The sequence below is a fragment of the Mesoplodon bidens genome (assembly GCF_964165515.1).
Source record: "Mesoplodon bidens genome assembly, chromosome: X".
NCBI classification, from domain to species: domain Eukaryota; kingdom Metazoa; phylum Chordata; class Mammalia; order Artiodactyla; family Ziphiidae; genus Mesoplodon; species Mesoplodon bidens.
In genome coordinates, this window is record NC_138163.1 from 46,672,964 (window position 1) to 46,692,281 (window position 19,318).

General features: G+C 40.8%; 1 protein-coding gene across 1 annotated transcript in view; it reads left to right on the plus strand.

Moving 5' to 3' along the window:
- Positions 1-19,318, plus strand: part of COL4A6 (collagen type IV alpha 6 chain) — a gene marked incomplete at its 5' end in the record, with an annotated part of 288,532 nt that overhangs the window by 111,811 nt on the left and 157,403 nt on the right. Inside the window, one exon of the mRNA XM_081223006.1 lies at positions 14,659-14,742. Coding sequence (XP_081079132.1) covers positions 14,659-14,742 — 84 coding nt within the window. The remainder of the gene's footprint in view (positions 1-14,658; positions 14,743-19,318) is intronic.

Here is a 19,318-nt window from a genome sequence, read left to right on the forward strand (position 1 = left end):
GCGCATTTGTCTCTCTGACAACTTGATTTGAGCCAAACTAGACAGTGCATCTATGGGCTGGGACAGTAAGCTGTCCCCCGGCTCCCACCTCCTGGTTTTCAGGACTGCCTCTTCAGTTTTCAGGCTCTATCAGTGCCTAACTTGCATGTAGCACCCATCAGAAAAGCTCACCTGGTATTTTAAGGAAGACCTATGTCCTTAAAATGTGCTGAATTCCACTTATTCCCCAAAACGCAAGCTCTTCTCTTACTCCCTGCACTGGAGTCATTTACAGCCTTGGGGGAGAGAAGGCTAATTAATGTCCATAAAATACTTGGAGAACCATGCAAGGTAGCATGTGAATATTTTTAGAAGTTTGTTTTCTCCCCAGTATCTGAGCCAGTACCAGGCTTATAGAACTTGTGAATGTGTCTCACTGGCTAAAGTGTGAGCTCCCCAAAGGCAGTCTTTGTCCCATTCCGCTTTGTATCCATACAATTTTAGACCTGACTTTCTCTGCTCAGATCTTTAATGTGAGTGTTCCTCAGGCCTTTTCCCAAGGACCTCTTCTCTCCACGCACAATGTCATTCCTGCACAATTATATCTTTCAGCCCAAATCTTTCCAAGCTCTAAGTACATATATATCTGACTACTTAGATATGTCTCCCTGGCTTTCACAGTTACCTTAAATTCAGTGTGTCCAAAACAGAACTCATTCTCTACACACACACACATATTGGTCCTATTCCATGCTTCCCCATCTCAGCAAATAGCACCACCATCCTCCCTGTTGCTCAAGCTGAAGGAGTCACCTTTGACTCCTCCATCTCCCACATCTAATCATTCACCTTCATCCATCCATTCACCAGTTCAGAAACCTAAATTCCTTTCCTAAAATCCTTTCTTATCGAAAACTTCAAGCATATACAAAATAGAATAGTACATTGAAACTCCTCCCATGTACCAAGTGCTCAGCTTCAAACTGACCAATTCAGACACTCTTGTTTCATCTATCCCCACTTCTCACTCTCAATTATATTGAAACAAATTCCAGAGATCATTTCATCTGTATTTCATTATGTATCTCTTAAAAATAAGTCATGAAAACATCCAAAATCCCATTATCACACCAAAAACAAAATGAACAATAATTCCATAATATAATCAAATAGCCAGTCAGTGTTCATATTTTCTCATTGTTTTGCTTCCTTACATTTGAGTATGCAAATAAAGCCCCTACATTATGATTAGGTAGTAAGTCTCTTAAGTCACCTGTTCCTATAACAGTTGCCCACGGGTTTGATTTGTTGGTTGCCGTTTCCTGCATTTGCTCTTGCATTATTGTAAAGCATTGGTAGTTATATCTAGACATTTGGTCAGATTCTTTCTCTCTCCCTCCCTCCCTCTCTCTCATGTCTACCTCTATCTCTATCTCTGTCTTCCCCCTCGGTCTCTTTCTCCCCCTCCCTTCCTGTCTCTCCAAGACTGTTTCATCATATTTCATCAGGTTGTATTTTATCCTTCCCATCAGGAGGTGTAAAATGTCTGCAATATATGCTTGTTTCTCTGTGATGTCAGTAGTTGTTGATATGCATTGCCTCAATCCTTTACCTCATAGGGGCTTGCAAATGTTAATTCTGTAATTCCATCTTTTATTTTAGGGGAAACCTTCCTTCACTAATTTTTACGGCTACCCTGAGTTATAGTTCATTTAGTAAAGGCAGGATAAATGCTTAGTTCCACCACCACCACCCCCATTTTTTTTTTCTACCAATTTAAAAAATACTTAATTCTCTAGCATCCTCCAAAGGTGACTAGTGAGGGGTTTTTGTTTGGGGGTCTGGAGGAGAGTACCATTATGAACTCATGGAATTTTAAATATTTTAAGCATTTCATTCATTGCAGTTATCATTATTGATATACAAATCAGCACTTATTTGGCCAGTGGAAGTGTATTCAGATTGGCTCTTGAACCCTTTTGAGTACCCTAATAGTATTTTTAACAGCTTTACTGAGGTATAATTGATGTACAGTAAACTGCATGTATTTAAAGTGTACATTTTAAGTTTAGACATATGTATACAACCATAAAAACATACCCCACAATCAAGATAATGAACACATTCATCATCCCCAAACGTTTCCTCATGCCCCTTTGTAATCTCTCCCCTCACACTTTTGCATCACCCCCTGTCCCTGGACAATAACAAATCTGCTTTATGTCACTATAAATTAATTTTCATTTTCCAGAATTCTATGTAAATGGAAATAAAGAATATAAATGCTTTCTTACTGGCTTCTTTTACTCAGCCTATTTATTTTATATTCATTTATGATATTGACTCTATTATAGTCCCTTAGGAGATACGTGATTTGCAAATACTTTCTCTCAGTCTGGAGCTTGTCTTTACATTCTCTTAAGAATATCTTTCAAAAAGTAGAAGTTTTTACTACCAAACGTAAGGTAGATAACTAGTGGGAAGCAGCCGCATAGCACAGGGAGATCAGCTCGGTGCTTTGTGACCACCTAGAGGGGTGGGATAGGGAGGGTGGGAGAGAGGGAGACGCAAGAGGGAAGGGATATGTGAACAGATGTATATGTATAACTGATTCACTTTGTTATAAAGCAGAAACTAATTTAAAAAAGTAGAAGTTTTAAATTTGGATGAAGTCCAATTTCTCAATTTTTTCTTCTTTACATCAAGCTTTTGGTGTTGTATCCAAGAAATCTTTGCCTAATCTAAAATCTTTGTCATAAAGATTTTCTCCTATGTTTCTACTGAAAATTTTAAAGTTTGGGCTTAAATTTAGATCTGCAATCCATTTTAAGTTAATGTTTGTATATGGTGTGAGGTACGGATCAAGGTCCTTTCCTTTCTTCTTTCTTTCTTCCTTCCTTCCTTCCTTCCTTCCTTTCTTCCTTCCTTTCTTTCTTTCTTCCTTCCTTCCTTCCTTCCTTTCTTTTTCTTTCTTTCTTTCTTTATTTATTTCTTCCTTTCTTTCTTTTCTTTTGCATAGGATATCCAGTTGTTGCAGTACCATTTGTTAAAGTCTATCCTTTATTTACTGAATTGCCTTTGCCATTTTGTTGAAAATTAATTGGCCATATATGTGTGGGTCTACTTCTGGACTCTCTATTTTGTTTCATTGGTCCCAATAACACACTGTATTGATCGCTATAGCTTCATAATAATACTTTCAAAAATCAAGTCCTGGAAGTCTTAAAGTTTCGTTTTTCTGTTTCAAAGTTGTTTTGGATATTCTAGGTCCTCTGTATTTCTGTATGCATTTTAAAATGGCATTGAATCTATGATGATCAATTGGGTAGAAGTCGATTTCTTAACAATGGCTTTCCATTTACTTAGGTCTTCTTTAATTTTCTCTGCAATTAAGTTTTCAGTGTACAGGTTTAGCCAATATTTTGTCAGGTTTATTCCTAAATGTCTCATATATTAGATGCTATTATAATTATATTTTAATTTCAATTTTCAGTTGTTTGCTGTTAACATATAGAGATACAATTGATTTTTGTATATTAAACTTGTGTCATTGAACATTACTAAACTCATTTAGTTCTTGTTGCTTCTTTCATAGATGTCGTAGTATTTTTTACATTGTCATCTGTGAATAAAGACAGTTTTACTTCTTCCTTTCAAATCTGGATGCCTTTTTCACCCATGTTTTATCACACTGGCTAGAACCTCCAGCACAATATTGAACAGAAGTGTAAATGTGGACATATTTGCATTGCTCCCAATCTTAGTAGAGAAAGCATTCAGGCTTTCACCATTAGGTATAATGTTACCTATAGGCTTGTTCATAGATGCTCTTTAGCAGACTGAAGAAATTCCCTTCCATTTCTAGTTTGCTTGGGGTTTTTATCAGGAATAGATGTTGAGTTTTGTCAAATTGTATTTCTGCATCTATTGAGATAATCATATTTTTCCCTTTTGATCTACTAATATGATGAATTATATTGATTGACTTTTGAATGTTAAACCAACTTACCATTCCTAGGATAAACTGTACTTGGTCATAATGTACCATTATTTTTACATACTATTAGATTCAATTTCCTAAATTTTTGTTAAGAATTTTTGTGTCTATATTCCCAAAATATATTAGTCTGTAATGGTAATACTTGACTCATAGGATGAGTTAGGAAGTAGTCCCTCATCTTCAGTTTTCTGGCAGAGTTTGCGTAGGAATGGTATTATTTATTCCTTAAAGGTTTGGTAGAAATCACCAGGGAGGCTATCTGGCCTAGGAATTTTCTTTGTGGGGAGGGTTTAACTACAAATTCAATTTTTAACATCAATATAGGACTATTCAGATTATCTGTTTCTTCTCAGTGAGCTTTGGTAGGTTGTATATTGCAAAGCACTTACCAAAGGTGTAGCTGAGGCCTTGCTATAGATGGGCTTTCTGAAATGAGTGTTGCATGTCACTTTGCCTGGAAACAAAAAGCAGATGAGTTTCAAAGCCATGAAACAGAATCAGAGACAGAAATACTGGCCCACTCCTTTGCTTGTGGGCTTTGGCTAAGGCCAAAAAGTTTGAATTGGAGTTTAACTTTGCTTATGACATATCATGCTTTTATTTTATTTTTTTTGGCATGTTTCTTTTTTAAAGTCTGTTCCCACCAACCAAGTAGATTACTCGACTAGTTTCTATTTTCTGCATATGAGAAGAGATTAGGGCTGTTTCTCCTAATTTTAGAAATGTAGGCATATGTGACAAGTTAGTTTGTCTTGCTCACCCTGCAAGCAAAATTAAAAACAACTTCTGAAAGGATTTACAGCTTAAAATTACAGCCATAAAATTAGGTAAAAGTAACATGCAGTTCTTGGCAAATAAAGACAGAGGTCCTAGTCTTCTATTTACTGGGTTTTGTAGTTTGGGGAGAGGTTCCCTCTCATTTTCCTTCTAGTCATGAGGGATGGATTTTCTATGAACCGTTCTATTTCCCTGGTTTAGATCCTCCTCCCTGTGTCCTCTTTCCTCATTCCTGAGCAAGCAGAACATCTATATTCTCATCTATATCAGTATGCCTTAGAGACTGTCTATATCATGAGCTAAATATCTAGCTAAAAAATTATAGAAACAACCTGCATTTGTTTCCCATTCTATATCCTTCTGGTAGTTGCTACTGCTGGTGAATTCCACATGGACTCACTGTCTGTCTCAACTGAGCATTGGTTAAATTCTCTCTTCCAAGTACAAAAGACAGAAATGGAAGTGTCCTTGATCCTTTGGACTCAATAATAGATGAGACAGTCCATCAGGATATTTCCAGCAAGTCGAATACTCTGTCCTGGAATCCCAGTCCTTCCTTTTCCTGTAGGTTCAACTCTTAGAGAACGTATTGACTCTTCCATCCTAACTTAGGCTACCAACTAGAAACCCTAAGGGATTTTTTTTTCAACTTGGAATGATTTCCCTAAAGACATCATGTTATAAATAAGCCATAACGCTCTGGGACAGGCCACTAAAGCCCATGACACTGTATGCCTAAAGTCTAGTAGCAAGAATAGGCTCACAGAAAGTAGGACATGCAGCCCCACCATGCTTTGCACAGCTGAGGAACCTGAGGATCCACCTGGCCACTCAAAATAATCTTGTATATTTTTATTAGAAACTGTCACCACAATTTCTCTGAAGCGGTCAAAAGGAGAAGCTGTTAGAGTGAACAATGAATACCATAATGAAACATAAATAATGCTATTGTTGGAAAAGAGGGAAGGTAAAATTTAAGAAAGGATGTGTGAATGAATATATTGTATATGAATTATATCTCAATAAAATTGTTACAAAAAAAGAGAAAGAAAACATGTGACTAGGATTTCCAGAGAAATGGATAGGATATGAAAAGCATTCCATGAAAATGGAATAGCTGATAAATAGAACTCTATGAGTAGAATATTGGAGGTGATAGTTTGGCCTGCAATGGTGGTTGAGCCTTATTTAAAGGGGCTTCTAAGTGTTATGCCTGGATTTAGAAGTTTGCAGGTAAGAGACGGTCATGAAGGGTTTTTGAGAGAAGACAGGACATAATCACATCTAAGTTTTAGAAAAGTATCTCTTTACCTTTTCCAATAATACTTCTCACTTTCTTCTTTTGATCATAGTTGTCATTAGGCTTTAAGCTCCTTGAGTGTAATAAAAGTCTCCTAAATATTTGTCTTTCTTTCATTGTGCCCAACACAGTGATAATACATAGCAGGTGTGCATTGAAGGTTGTCCTCAAATCAGTGAAGTAGACTTGGTGTGAGAAAGCCTTGTTCTAGTCTTGTCCCTTTCTGGTCGTGTCCCCTCTATTTAAATATGTCTCAGGTTCATTCGCTTCTCCTCATCCAACCGCCATAACCCTTGTTCAGGCCACCATCTTCTCTCCAATAGTCTCTCCTTATATATATATATATATATATATATATATATATATATATATATATATATATATATATATATACTTATTTATTTATTTATTTTTGGCTGCTTTGGGTCTTTGTTCTTGTGTCTTCATTGCTGCACGTGGGCTTTCTCTAGTTGCAGCGAGCAGGGGCTACTCTTCATTGCAGTGCACAGGGTTCTCATTGCAGTGGCTTCTCGTTGCAGAGCTCAGGCTCTAGGCACGCAGGCTTCAGTAGTTGTGGCACACGAGCTCAGTAGTTGTGGCTCGCGGGCTCTAGAATGCAGGCTCAGTCGTTGTGGTGCACGGACTTAGTTGCTCCACGGTATGTGGGATTTTCCCAGACCACGTCTCGAACCCATGTCCCCTGCATTGGCAGGCGGATTCTCAACCACTGCACCACCAGGGAAATCCCTCTCCAACAGTCTCTTAATTGGTCTCCCACTCACTATTACCCGCTCCTGTCCACTAGCGATACTGACAGAAGAAAATTTTTTCTAAAATATTAGTCTGACCATGTTACTCTCTGCTTAAAATTATTCAGTGGCTTCCTGTTGCTCTGACAATTAAACCAAACCTCCTTAACATGGCCCACAGGACTCTGCATGAGCAAGCCTTTGCCTGCCTAGACAGCAAAATCTTCTGTCACTCTCCCCTTTACTTTCCTGTTTCAGTCACTCTGGCTTTCTTTAGCTTCTCCTAGCTGCCACGTTCTTTCTCACCATAGGGCATGTGCATTGATTTTTCCCTCTGTCTGGAAGATTCTCTGCCTCACTCCCATCCCTTGACCTAGCTGATGCTTCCTGTTCTTCAGACGTCAGTTTAACTGCACTTTCTTGGGTTTTTTTGGCCACGCTGTTCGGCATGAAGAATCTTCCCCGACCAGGGATCGAACCCATTCCCCCTGCATTGAGAGCATGGAGTCTCAACCACTGGACCACCAGGGAAGTCCCCCTAACTGCACTTTCTTAAATAAACCTTCTCTGATCCCATCAAGGAGGCCAAGTGTCCCTGTTGTATGTTCTCATATCCTTCCATTGGTCTCCTTTGTATCGTATAGCACAATTATAATTAAAAGATTATTATTTACTCTTCCAACATCTGTCTCCTGTACAAGAACATAGAGCAAAGGAGCAACTCTATTTTGTCTAACAGGGTACTCCCAGGGCATAATCCAGTGCCTGGCACAGAGTAGGCACTCAGTAAATCTTTGTTGAATGAAGAAGTAGTGCTTATATCTTAATGACATGAACATTGTAAACTTTCAGAGTATCCTGGTTTTCTCCATCACACTTTGCACAATGATTATTCTTCAAATATTTGTGTAAGTATTTATCTGTATCCCATATGAGAATATCAGCTCCATGATGGCAAGTACTATGCTTACTTTTTAATCAAATTATATATATATATATATATATATATATATATATATATATATACATATACATATATACTTTTTTTTTTCGGTATGCAGGCCTCTCACTGTTGTGGCCTCTCCCATTGTGGAGCACAGGCTCCGGACGGGCAGGCTCAGAGGCCATGGCTCATGGGCCCAGCCGCTCTGCGGCATGTGGGATCTTCCTGGACCAGCGCATGAACCCATGTCCCCTGCATCAGCAGGCGGACTCTTAACCACTGCGCCACCAGGGAAGCCCAATCAAATTATATTTTACAGACAATAAAATGTGCTGATTATACATGTGCAGTTTCATGAGTTTTGACAAATGTGTACACTCATAAACATCTGTCCAAACAAGATATAGAACATATCCATTATCCCAGGAAGTACTCATGCCCCCAGTCAACCTCACTCTCACAACCCTGCAGAGGTAACCACTGATTTCTATCATCATATATTCGCTTTGCCTATTCTAGAGCTTCGTATAAGCGGATTCATACTGAATATGCACTTACGTGCCTGGCTTCTTTCACTTAACACAGTATCTGTGAGATTCATCCATGCAGTTACATGTATCAATACTTTGTTCATTTTTTTTATTCATGAGTAGTATTCCATTGTACAAATATACCACAGTTTGTTTATCTACATACCTATTGATTGAAGTCTGGGCTCTTCTCACTTTGGGATTATTAGGAATAAAACTACTATGAACTTTCATGAAAAAGTCATATTCAATTTTTTTTATCATCCTACCCCCAGCACCTAGCACAGTGCTTCATACACAGCAGGCACACAATACACATTTGTTGAGTAAATGAATGAATCTAATCCTTCCAATGTTAGTGATAACTGTACCTTTCCTTCCTCCTTTAGAAACCATATTAGAAGGCAAATAAGTAAGAGTGACTCAATTACAGAAAGAAACGTGAATACCCTCTTAATATGTTTAAAAGTAAGTTGCAGAGTTTGTACTTTAAAATGTTATTACTAACAATTACTTTTGACACTCCTCACATCTGAACTTGTCACACAAGTGTGTCATGATGCTACTTGTAGGATTTCCGGATAAAATATAAGATGCCCAGTTAAATTTGAATTACAGGTAAACAACAAACAGATTTTTAGTGTAAGTATGTCCCAAATATTGCATGGAACATATTTATGCTAATTTGGGACATACTTATAAGAAAATATGCTAATTGGGATATACTTACTGTTTTTCTGAAGTTCAAATTTAACTCAGCATCCTGGATTTTTATTTGTTAAAACTGGCTACCCTAACTACATGTGAACTGTGTGACCTCTGGTCCTCAGGCCCCTTCCAGCTTTAAAGCTCAAAGATTCCTCACTTTCTCCCAGTCTCTTTCTCACATATTTTTCTCATATATCCTTCAGAAATGCTGTTCTAAGAACATTATGGACAAGATTTAGTTTTTATGTTTGTGTGTCTTAAACATTTGCTTGGTGAATTCACTTTAAGGTCTAGCTGGACAGTACATACCCTCAGGCCCTGGTTCATTCTGGCTGGCTAGGGCTTCTCCAAGTGAAATCCAAAATGCTTGTTCCTCTCCCCACCCCCTGAGCCCATCTGTTGCATTTGTGTACGTGTGTGAACACAGTTGGACAGACAGAGGGAAATGCCTTTCTGAACTACTCATCAATGTCTGGTGTAAGCTTCATCCTTAAAATAAAGTGTGGGTGACAAGTCTCACCTGGTAGGGAGCCAGCTCCTACAGATCCATTTCTTCTCTTCCCAGGGCCTTTCATTCATAAACTCATAGGGAACTGTTCTTAAAAGGCAAATGCACATTAAACATGGGAGAAGACTAAGGTTGGTTTAGTGTGTGTGTGTGTGTTTAAATTTCAATGAATAGGTTTTGTTTTGGAATTGCTCAAAGTGAAGCCAGACTCTCTGTATTATTAGCACAAAGTACAGAAACCTAGGATGGTGCTACAGGGGGCCAGGCTTAATGAAAGGGCGCTAAGATTTTGAGTCAAACTGGGGTTTGAATTTGTGCCACTCCCTAGCTGTATGACCTTGAGTAGGCAAACTAGTAAACCCCTTTAAGCTTCAGTTTTCTCATCTGTGAAATGATAGTGGTAATAGTGCCTACCACACAGTGCAATTGGGACAGTTCTGTGATATAGCAAAAGTGAAGTACTTAGCCAGGCACATAGCAGATGCTCCATGAGTGGTACCCATTATTATGAATGTGGCCCTAGGACTAGTTCTGATCCAGCCAAAGAGGCCTCTCTTGGTTTTTGGACCCTGTGGCAACCAGCAGGGAATGAAGATTGTAAAAGGGCACCTCAGCATCTTGTATTATTTTTCTTTTTAGAAGTTTACCTGTGCACTGAAAAGAAAGGCCCTGGCTTTGAGTCTTCACTTTGTCACGTAACTGCCAAGTAATACCAACTCTGAGACTCAGGTTTAATTTCTTTTTTAATCTAGAAAATTTATATATAAATTTTCTTTGTTTCAAAAGTAGTTGTGAGAATTATATCTATAGGACGGTTGTTTACAAAGTGTACAAATGATGCAAGTTATGGTAAGTGTACAAACAATGCAAGTTATGGTAAAGTCAGTAAACCCATCTTGATAAAAAAGGCAAAAGAATAAAAAGACACCTCCCAGGGCTTCCCTGGTGGCGCAGTGGTTGAGAGTCCGCCTGCCGATGCAGGGGACATGGGTTCGTGCCCTGGTCCGGGAAGATCCCACATGCTGTGGAGCGGCTGGGTCCGTGAGCCATGGCCACTGGGCCTGTGCGTCCGGAGCCTGTGCTCTGCAGTGGGAGAGGCCACAACAGTGAGAGGCCCGCATACCGCAAAAAAAAAGAAAAAAAAAAGAAAGAAAGAAAAAAAAAGACACCTCTCAACACTCATCTTTCTTTTCCTGACTTCCCAATTTCAAGCTGATCCCTGGAATTGGTGGCAGTGGGTTTAGTGGGAAAAAAAAAAAACAAGGCAGAGAGAGGATAGCTGGTTTCTTATCCCAACTCTGATACTTAACTTCCTATGGTGAGGAAGTCACTAACAGCTGAGCCTTCATTTCCTCATCTTTAAAATGCAAATCAGTCATCCAGTGATCACCTAGTAGGCAGGCACAGTACTAGATGCTATAGTTATAGATAATACCAGCTAACATATATTGAGCATACTATATGTGGCAAGCACTTTGCTAGGGGCATTATCTTTAACCTCCCAAAACCCAATGAACTAAAATATTATTATCCCTATTTTATAGTTGAGGAAATTGAGGCTTAGAGGGTTTAAACTGATTTGCTTTATAGTGAACAAACCAACATCACCTCAGAGGAACTTACTGTCTAGGGGGATAGGTGAAGATATAAAGAAAACATTGTAATATCGTGTATGTGTGTATGTCGCTACATATACCTGTACCTCTAAAACACCTATGTCAAATTTGTGGTAGAAAATCAAATGAGATTTGGTGTGAAAGGTGTTTTGAAGAAATCTGACACTGTTAAAACAGAGCTTTACCATGAGTTATTCACCATTTCAGAGAATCACTGCACTAACAGCAACTCCATCTGTGGTACTTGAGTCAGCAATACCACATTCCAGAATCATTCTGCTTCAGCAGACTGTAGCATTCCTGGTGATTCTGCCTCAAGCTGCTAGCCTCTGATGACTTCATTACATCTTCTTTTTTTAAATTAATTCACTTATTTATTTTATTTATTTTTGGCTGTGTTGGGTCTTCGTTGCTGCATGCGGGCGTTCTCTAGTTGTGAGCAGGGGCTACTCTTTGTTGTGGTAGGCAGGCTTCTCTTGTTGTGGAGCACGGGCTCTAGGTGCGCAGGCTTCAGTAGTTGTGGCATGCGGGCTCAGTAGTTGTGGCTCATGGGCTCTAGAGCCCAGGCTCAGTAGTTGTGGCACATGCACGCACCATGCATGCATGCTCTGCGGCATATGGGATCTTCCCGGACTAGGGCTCCAACCCATGTCCCCTGCATTGGCAGGTGGATTCTTAACCGCTGCGCCACCAGCGATGTCCCTACATCTAATAGAGCCATGTATGAGCATTTACATATTAAAATACATATTGTTTCATTATGAACGACTTTTGTTTTTTCTTTGCAATACAATTATGGCATAATAAGTGCTTTTTTTTTTTTGGCCACACTGTGGGGTTTGCAGGATCTTAGTTCCCCAGATCGAACCCAGGACCCCTGCAGTGGAAGCACAGAGTCCTAACCACTGGATATGCATTGCATACATATACATGGAAGGGAGAAAGCATTCCAGGGTGGGAATGACACCAGTGATGTGGCCTGGTTTAGCAACGGTTGGCGTGTCCCCAGACCAGCCAGGATAGGGCAGAGACTTCCTCTGTTCTTGGTCTTGCCATGTTCCCTGGAAGCCACTCCTTTTATCCCTGCCCTCCCCCCGCCCAGCGTAATTGAAGACTCCTGGGGGAACTGCCAGGGCCAGCATTACAGGAAATTGCCTTGTGGCCAGTGGGGCTTCTCTGGTTACTTTCCTCAGTGACAGAAGACAGTGATGGCTTCCTGTCTGTTAGCTGGGTGTCTTTGCCTCCTTGTTATGCCAAGTTCCCAAGAAACCTTAGCCTGTGCTCCTTATATTTTTGTTCAGCTCCTGTTATTGGGATTTTTTCCCCCTGTCTTATCCAGCTCCCTGCCTCCAGCCTCCTTGCTCCACGCTAGAGATCTGGAAACTTTTGGTCCATGATGGACACATATTATGGGACACCTAAAGAGCATTGTTTCGAATTAGGCCATAGCTCCAAACAGGTACCACTTTGGCAACGCCTGTTGAGTCCTCTCCCTTGAAGGTGGTGAATTTATCATCTGGAAACAGACTGGGTTTTTTCTCCTTACTAATTATACATGTTCATTGAAGACTGCTGGAAAATACAGGACTATATGGAAAAGAAAATAGAAATTATCCATTATCCTGAGAAATATAGCACTCAACATTAGACCAAGGGGGCACAGCACGGGTGAGGATTAAATTCGATGTTGCTCTGCCTCCCTGTTCTCTATTCCATTCCAGCCCCCAGCTTTCACCTTCCACAGCACCTCTTGAGCTCACCCTTATGAAAACTTGCCTGTCCTGTATACCATAAAGTGGAGGGCAAACTGGAAAGTGTACAAAAGCACTTACCATGTCAAAGGCATATAAGATAGATAAAATATCTTTCATATCAGGAAGGTGTTTGGAATCTAAAATAGCAATATTTTGTCATAGCTCTGCCATCACTACCTTATTACCGAGGTGTTGTGGTGATAAAGGGTTGTGGGAATGTCTAAAGAGATAAGAGAGCATCTGGGAAATTCACAGTGCTCCCTGGGAATTAGGAAAAGGTTCACAGTACAAAGAGGCAAGAATGATTAAGTGTGAGGCTGGCTCATAAATATGCCTTTCTCTTTTGAACAAAACAGCCAACATTAAACAAAAAAAGTTCGATGATACTAAATCCATCCCAGAGATAAAGTTCTTATTACAGATAATAGTTAGAATTTATGTGTTGCCTTTTTTCCAAGGTGGGTAGGGTCAGAATGACAGTTTCCTCACTTTTGAGTCTGCATTGAGACAGAAAACACTAAGGCATAAGGGTTAAGGTCAAGGCTTGGGAGTTAGACCTGTGTTCAGATCCCAGCTCTGTGAGGTCATCAAGCATTTCTCACATGCCATCCACTGTTTTAGACATTGGGGATGCAGTGTTGGACAGCACAGATAAGGTCCCTACTTACATGGAGCTTACATTCTAATGGGGGGAGACAGAATGTTTAATGTTGAAAAGGTAACATAGTGCCATGATTGGAAGTAACTGGGGGCCACTTTAGGTTGAGTGGTCAGGAAAGGCCTCTCTGAGAACAGACAATTGAACTGAGACTAGGGTGATAAAAAGAGGCCAGCGATCAAAAACATCTAGGGGAAGAGCATTCCAGGCAGAAGTAACAGCTGGGGCAAAGGCCCTGAGGCAGGAACAGGCTTAAGTGTTTAAAGAATAGAGTGAATACCAGTGTGATTGAAGCAGAGTGAGCCAGGGAGAGAGTGAGGAGAACAGGTTGGAGAGGGTCAGCACATGTCAGGTCATGCGGGGGGCTCTGGAGAAATTCAGCTTGTCATAATCATCATCATAAAACAGAGAAGGTGGGAGTTCCCTGGCAGTCCAGGGATAAAGATTCGGCGCTTTCATTGCCGGGGCCCTGGTTCATTCCCTGGTTGGGGAACTAGGATCCTGCAGGCCACGCAGCGCGCCCCCCCCAAAAAAAAAAGCAGAGAAGGGAAAAGGAAGTTGGATTGGAGAGTTTAGGGAATAGTGTACAGTATCACCTGAGAAACTTGGATCTGACTAACTGGGCACAGGGGTTTGAATGCTGTGCTGAAAGTGGGACCCTGAGGAGAACAATTCTGAGGGCAGAGTACAGGGTGGCTATTTTCACCTATCATTACATTTCTGGCACTTGAATTTCTCTCAAGTTCTCTGCTACAGCTGCTGCTTTCTCATTGAGTGCAAATGTATAAGTCCAGCGGGGCTCGGGGATACAGCTAGAGTCTATTTCCAGCCCCATGTAAAGAAATGCTCTTGTATTTTGTGGCTGGAATTTCTACCTGTGGGGGGAGATTTAAGTCACAGTTCCCCAACCAGCTACCAAACTGGCTATATAGTGAGGTATAGACCTGACCTAAAAGGGTGCTAGCTTAAGATGACTTTTTATTTCATGTGACTCATGACACCGCCAAGTGAGATGATTAAGCTGCTCTGATTTATTTGGTTAGGAGGAGTGTGGCTAAGGGGTATGCTCCCTGGGCAGCATTGCTTCTTGCTTCACATGGATCACTAACTTTTTTCTTTTTTCTTGTTTTTAATAGGGACAGAAGAAGCCCTATGGAAAGCCATGTGGAGGCCAAGACTGCATTGGGGGCTGTAAATGCTCTCCTGAGAAAGGAGCCCGAGTAAGTTGCTTCCTTCATTGTTGAAAGACAGATAGTCACAGGAGCCGATATCTGAAGTGTGTGTGTTTTCTTAGGAATTAAACTGCTTAGAATTTACTCTTATGACCTCATGGAACAAGCAAAGTGATGAAGACCAGCTGGAAGGAGCTTTGCTGACTAATGACAGGCAGAACTAGATTAGTCAAAGTCTCTGACGGACCGGGAAGAGGTTTCTTTCATTGACTCAATACCAAAGTTTCCTCAAGGTTTCATCTGGGGTATTTCCAAAAGGCAATTAAGTTGTGCAGAATCAGATTATGATATGTTTGTAGATGCACGTCAATTTTCATAGCTCATTTATAGGTAGGCTCTTCCCTACCACTCTGGGGGACAAGTGGTCCAATCGTTATCTACAGACTAGGGATGTGCTTCATCCAAAATCAAGGGTACAGGGTAGCCATAAAGTCCAGAAATATAGGTGACTATACATAAATAATGATTTATAGATATTATATTAAGGCATAGGACATGTTTCAAAGCATTAAGTGATTTTATTCAATGTATTGTCCTTTAATAGCCATGCCCAGTTCAAATTGTTGTGCAAATTGCAATGAACACAGTGCCTTGATACAGCATTTCTATCAATCTTCGTATATGCATATGTGGTGTGTTGCCCCAGATGATTTGTATTTTTGATTTGCACTGAAGAAACCTGCATCTTTAGTATAACTCAGCAAAAGTATTCAAGGGAGGGGGATCAATCCATAAAAAAAAATAAAATCCAATCTACGTTTTCAAAATTTATGGCCACCCTGTAGAATTGAGATCTTCCGACTTGCAGAATAGTATTTGCACTCTCATCACATTCAAACAAGCCTAAGAGCTTACATTGTCAAAGGAAGGTAGCATAAATAGGTCAACCAAACCCTTAAAAACATAGCCGAACAGGGAACAGAGTGACCGCTCCACCTCCTCTTTCATTATCTTCCATTTGCAGTACAGTGAAATGTCAAACTATGCCAGAATTTGAAGGAAAAGTGTAAAAGGCCATCGCTTCATCAAAAGGGACCAGACATATTGTACATTAAAGGCACAGACTTAGGGAATCATATAATATTAGAAAGCGAAGGTATCTTCGTGAGCTTCTCATCTTATCCACAGATGGTAGAGGAAACAGTCTCTGAGAGGGAAAATGACTTCCCGGGTCACACAGCAAATTGATGACAGATTCAGGCTATTACCTGGGTCTTTTGATTTCTCGTCTATTTACTTTACCCACTGCTGTCTCCCAGGGAAGTCGTGTTCACTACAGCCACCGAAGCCCACGTTCTTCCTCTGATCTATATCTAGGAAACACTTTAGAAAAATATAATTCTACAACAGATATATGAATATGTTCTTAAATAACAGCAAGCAACACAGACAATGCAAAAGTCTCCCTTGATGTTCTCTCAGTCCCACTATTGTCTTTCTGGTCTTTTTCTGTGCATGATCAAAGATATGTATGAATACGTATAACAATAGTTTCATTTTCTGGGTTTTTTTTTTCCCAAACTATAATCATAAGTATATATTCTATGCCTTTTTTGGTTGGTTGGTTTGGTCACATAATATGTCCTTAAGATCTTTTCCTCCACCCCGAAGTTTAATCTAGCCATTTCCCTTTTGATGAACACATAGGTTGTTTCCAAATTTTTGCTATTTTAAAAAATGGAAGTGCTACAGTAGAAATCCTTGAACAGTCCTCCTTGTGCTCATTTCTAGTGTAGATGCTAAGGATCCGAATTACCAGATGTAAGGATAATGAGCATTTTTAATTTTAAAAGCCAATGACCAATTACCCCACAGAGTATCTATTCGAATTTATTTACATCAGCTTTTTTGTCCAAGAGTGCCCATGTTTCTATACCCTTGCCATCACTTGATATTTTTTGTTAATATGGGTGAAAATCATCTCAATTCACAGACTACATGTAAGTTTAAGCATCTTTTCACATATTCATTGCAGGTTTGTATTTCCTCCATGAATTTCCTGGACATATCCTCTCCCCACTTTCCTAAGGGGTGATTCTTATTGATTTACTTTACCCCTGCAAAGATACAGCAAGTAAAAATGGCCCAAGTGGAAGCAGATGAGATTTGAAGTTCGACACAAAAGGGCATTTCCTGATGGAGCGTGAGAGACCCTGCAGCCAGGGAACTGAGAAACAACTCTGAACTGTTTGTGGGGCTGGGGAGCCTTTAAAACTAGAAATTCTTATATATTCTGAACAGAGGTCAGTCCTACACCAGGGAAACATGCCTATGATGACCTCATTGTTTCACCCCTGGCTGAGATTTTGATCTTTGAAGATAGAAGGCGGTAGATTTCCTCTGTGAGGAGCTCTCATTTGGATTCCAAACATCTGGAGCCCTAATCTGGCTTCTCCTTTGAAAACATGAGTGGTTGAAGGGGCGTGGGATGGAGAAAAATAGAATATCACCGCACAGATTTTTTTCGTCAATATTTAAAAGACTCGGTGTCCAACCAGCCAACTATGCTCCTAAAACTTTATTTGTGAAGCCTGAAGTTTCTGGGAATGCTTGTCAAGGTTTGTGAACCAGACCAAGCTGTATTTCATGAGTCAAGAGCAGGAATGTCCTATTTCCCAAGTAGATCAGGAGGCCAGTGCACATGGGGCCGATCCTGTGCACATGGATGCTTGAAGCTGCCCACACAGCTAGGTCCTTTTTACTCATCTTCCCTACCCTCCCGCGTTCCCAGGGCCAAGCAGGATTGTTTAAACTGGACCCAGCACTGTTGACCCTGCAGGGCAGCCCCTCAGTACCCCTTTTGTGCAGATGTCAGAAAGATTTGAGACTGTTTTCCTTAGCTGAGAAGAGGGCCCCTTTTGGATTTCAAGCTGTTCCTCTCCAGCTCTGCGAGCTGGGAGGGGAACGGAACATTGGTTCACCCCTGAGATATGCTGCAGCCCTTTGCAGGGCCTGCCTCCTGCCTTGGGGAGACATCAAGCACATAGCTTGCTGGGCAGTGTGTATTTTTCCTTTGCCAAAGGCCTCTTGAACTGATTAAGACATTTACACAACACCTAGCACTCCTGCGCAACTGTGATCCAACCCTTTTGGGCTTAAGCCATCTCAAACTGATTTCTCGAAGGCATGCCATACCTGGTAAAAAGCCCTTGCCTAGCATTGCTGCACTGCTCTGTGTTTTCCAAAGCATCTTTTCCCAGGGTCTGTATCATTATGTGTATGCAACAAATAAACTGATAAGTGATTTGCCCAAGGTCACTAGCCTGTCAGTGGCTAAACCTTATTTTAGCCTACTTTAGGAGAATGGCAACTTTAAAATATGACTTGCCTAGTAATGCTAAATAAAGGTGTTTCTCCCCCGTCCCGGGACATTTAAATTTGGATTTAATGTTTGACTTCAAGCTTTCTTTCTTGGGGGTAAGTGTCATTATCTGGAAAAAACATTCTTTTGAGTTATTCTCTTCCCTGGTATTTTTTTTTTCTTCTGCCATTGGATTGATCAAATTGTTGTAGCTTGACATTTCCATCCCTTGCCCTCTTTTCCCTACTGGATTTGAAAGCTGTCTCTGCATGACCGGCGGGTGTTTGTCTGAGTTGGGAGCAGGCAGGACTGCTTGTTTTGTTCTGAGTCTACTATTCCTTAATAGCATTTCAGAGTTTTCCCTGTTTTAAGGGAATGTTTGGATTCCCCACCTAGGTAAGGGCTGTTGGCCCCTGTTTTATGGCTGTGGAAGCTATGTCCTAGCTAGAGAGTTTATGAGACTAGATGAGTTTCACGAGAAACAGCCCAGGTTTCTTAATCCTTATCTCCTGCCTGCATCCTGCTGCTTCTCTGTCACAAAGTGTGTTTCCCATGAATTCGAGAGCCCAGATGCATTCACCACCAGCCCTTCAATTTGCTCTCCTCCTGCCAACAGCTGGCATTCCCTGTGTCAGCTGACTGGCGCCATGGCTACCGAGAGTACCCAGAGGTTGTTCCATTTTCTCCTGAATTAGGCAATTCCGGTAAAACATCTTTTCCTTCTCTCTGGGTGCCCTGACCAGCCACTGTCCTTAGCCAGTTCCAAAGCAAAAGCTCATAATGTGCATGACTTCCTTGGGTGGCCGGGCCTTGCTCCAGCTGCCTGCGATCAGGTGTCTTGCCCCTCTGAAGGCTGGCCTCACTGCTAACGCTGGTCACCGCTAACCTTCCTGTCGCCAAAAACAATGGACATTTTTCATTCTTATCTCCTTTGACTTTGCTGCACGAGACACCCCCTTGTTTCCTGCAACTCTTGATTCCCTTGGATTTCATCGTGCTCTTCTCTCCTGGTTCTTTCCTATGCTGATTGGGACTTCCCAGCGTTCTATCCTCATCCTACTTCTCTTCTCACTGTAGGCCTCTCCCAGGGTGGTTTCATATATTCCAGAGATATCAGCTACCATCCATACGATGATAGATATTCAGTCTCTATCTCTAGTTCAGACCTTTCTCCATAGCTTCGGATCAGCATTATCAGTTTCTCGCTGGATATCTCTGCTTGCAGTTTCACTGGCACCACAAACAGGCATCACACAGAATTCA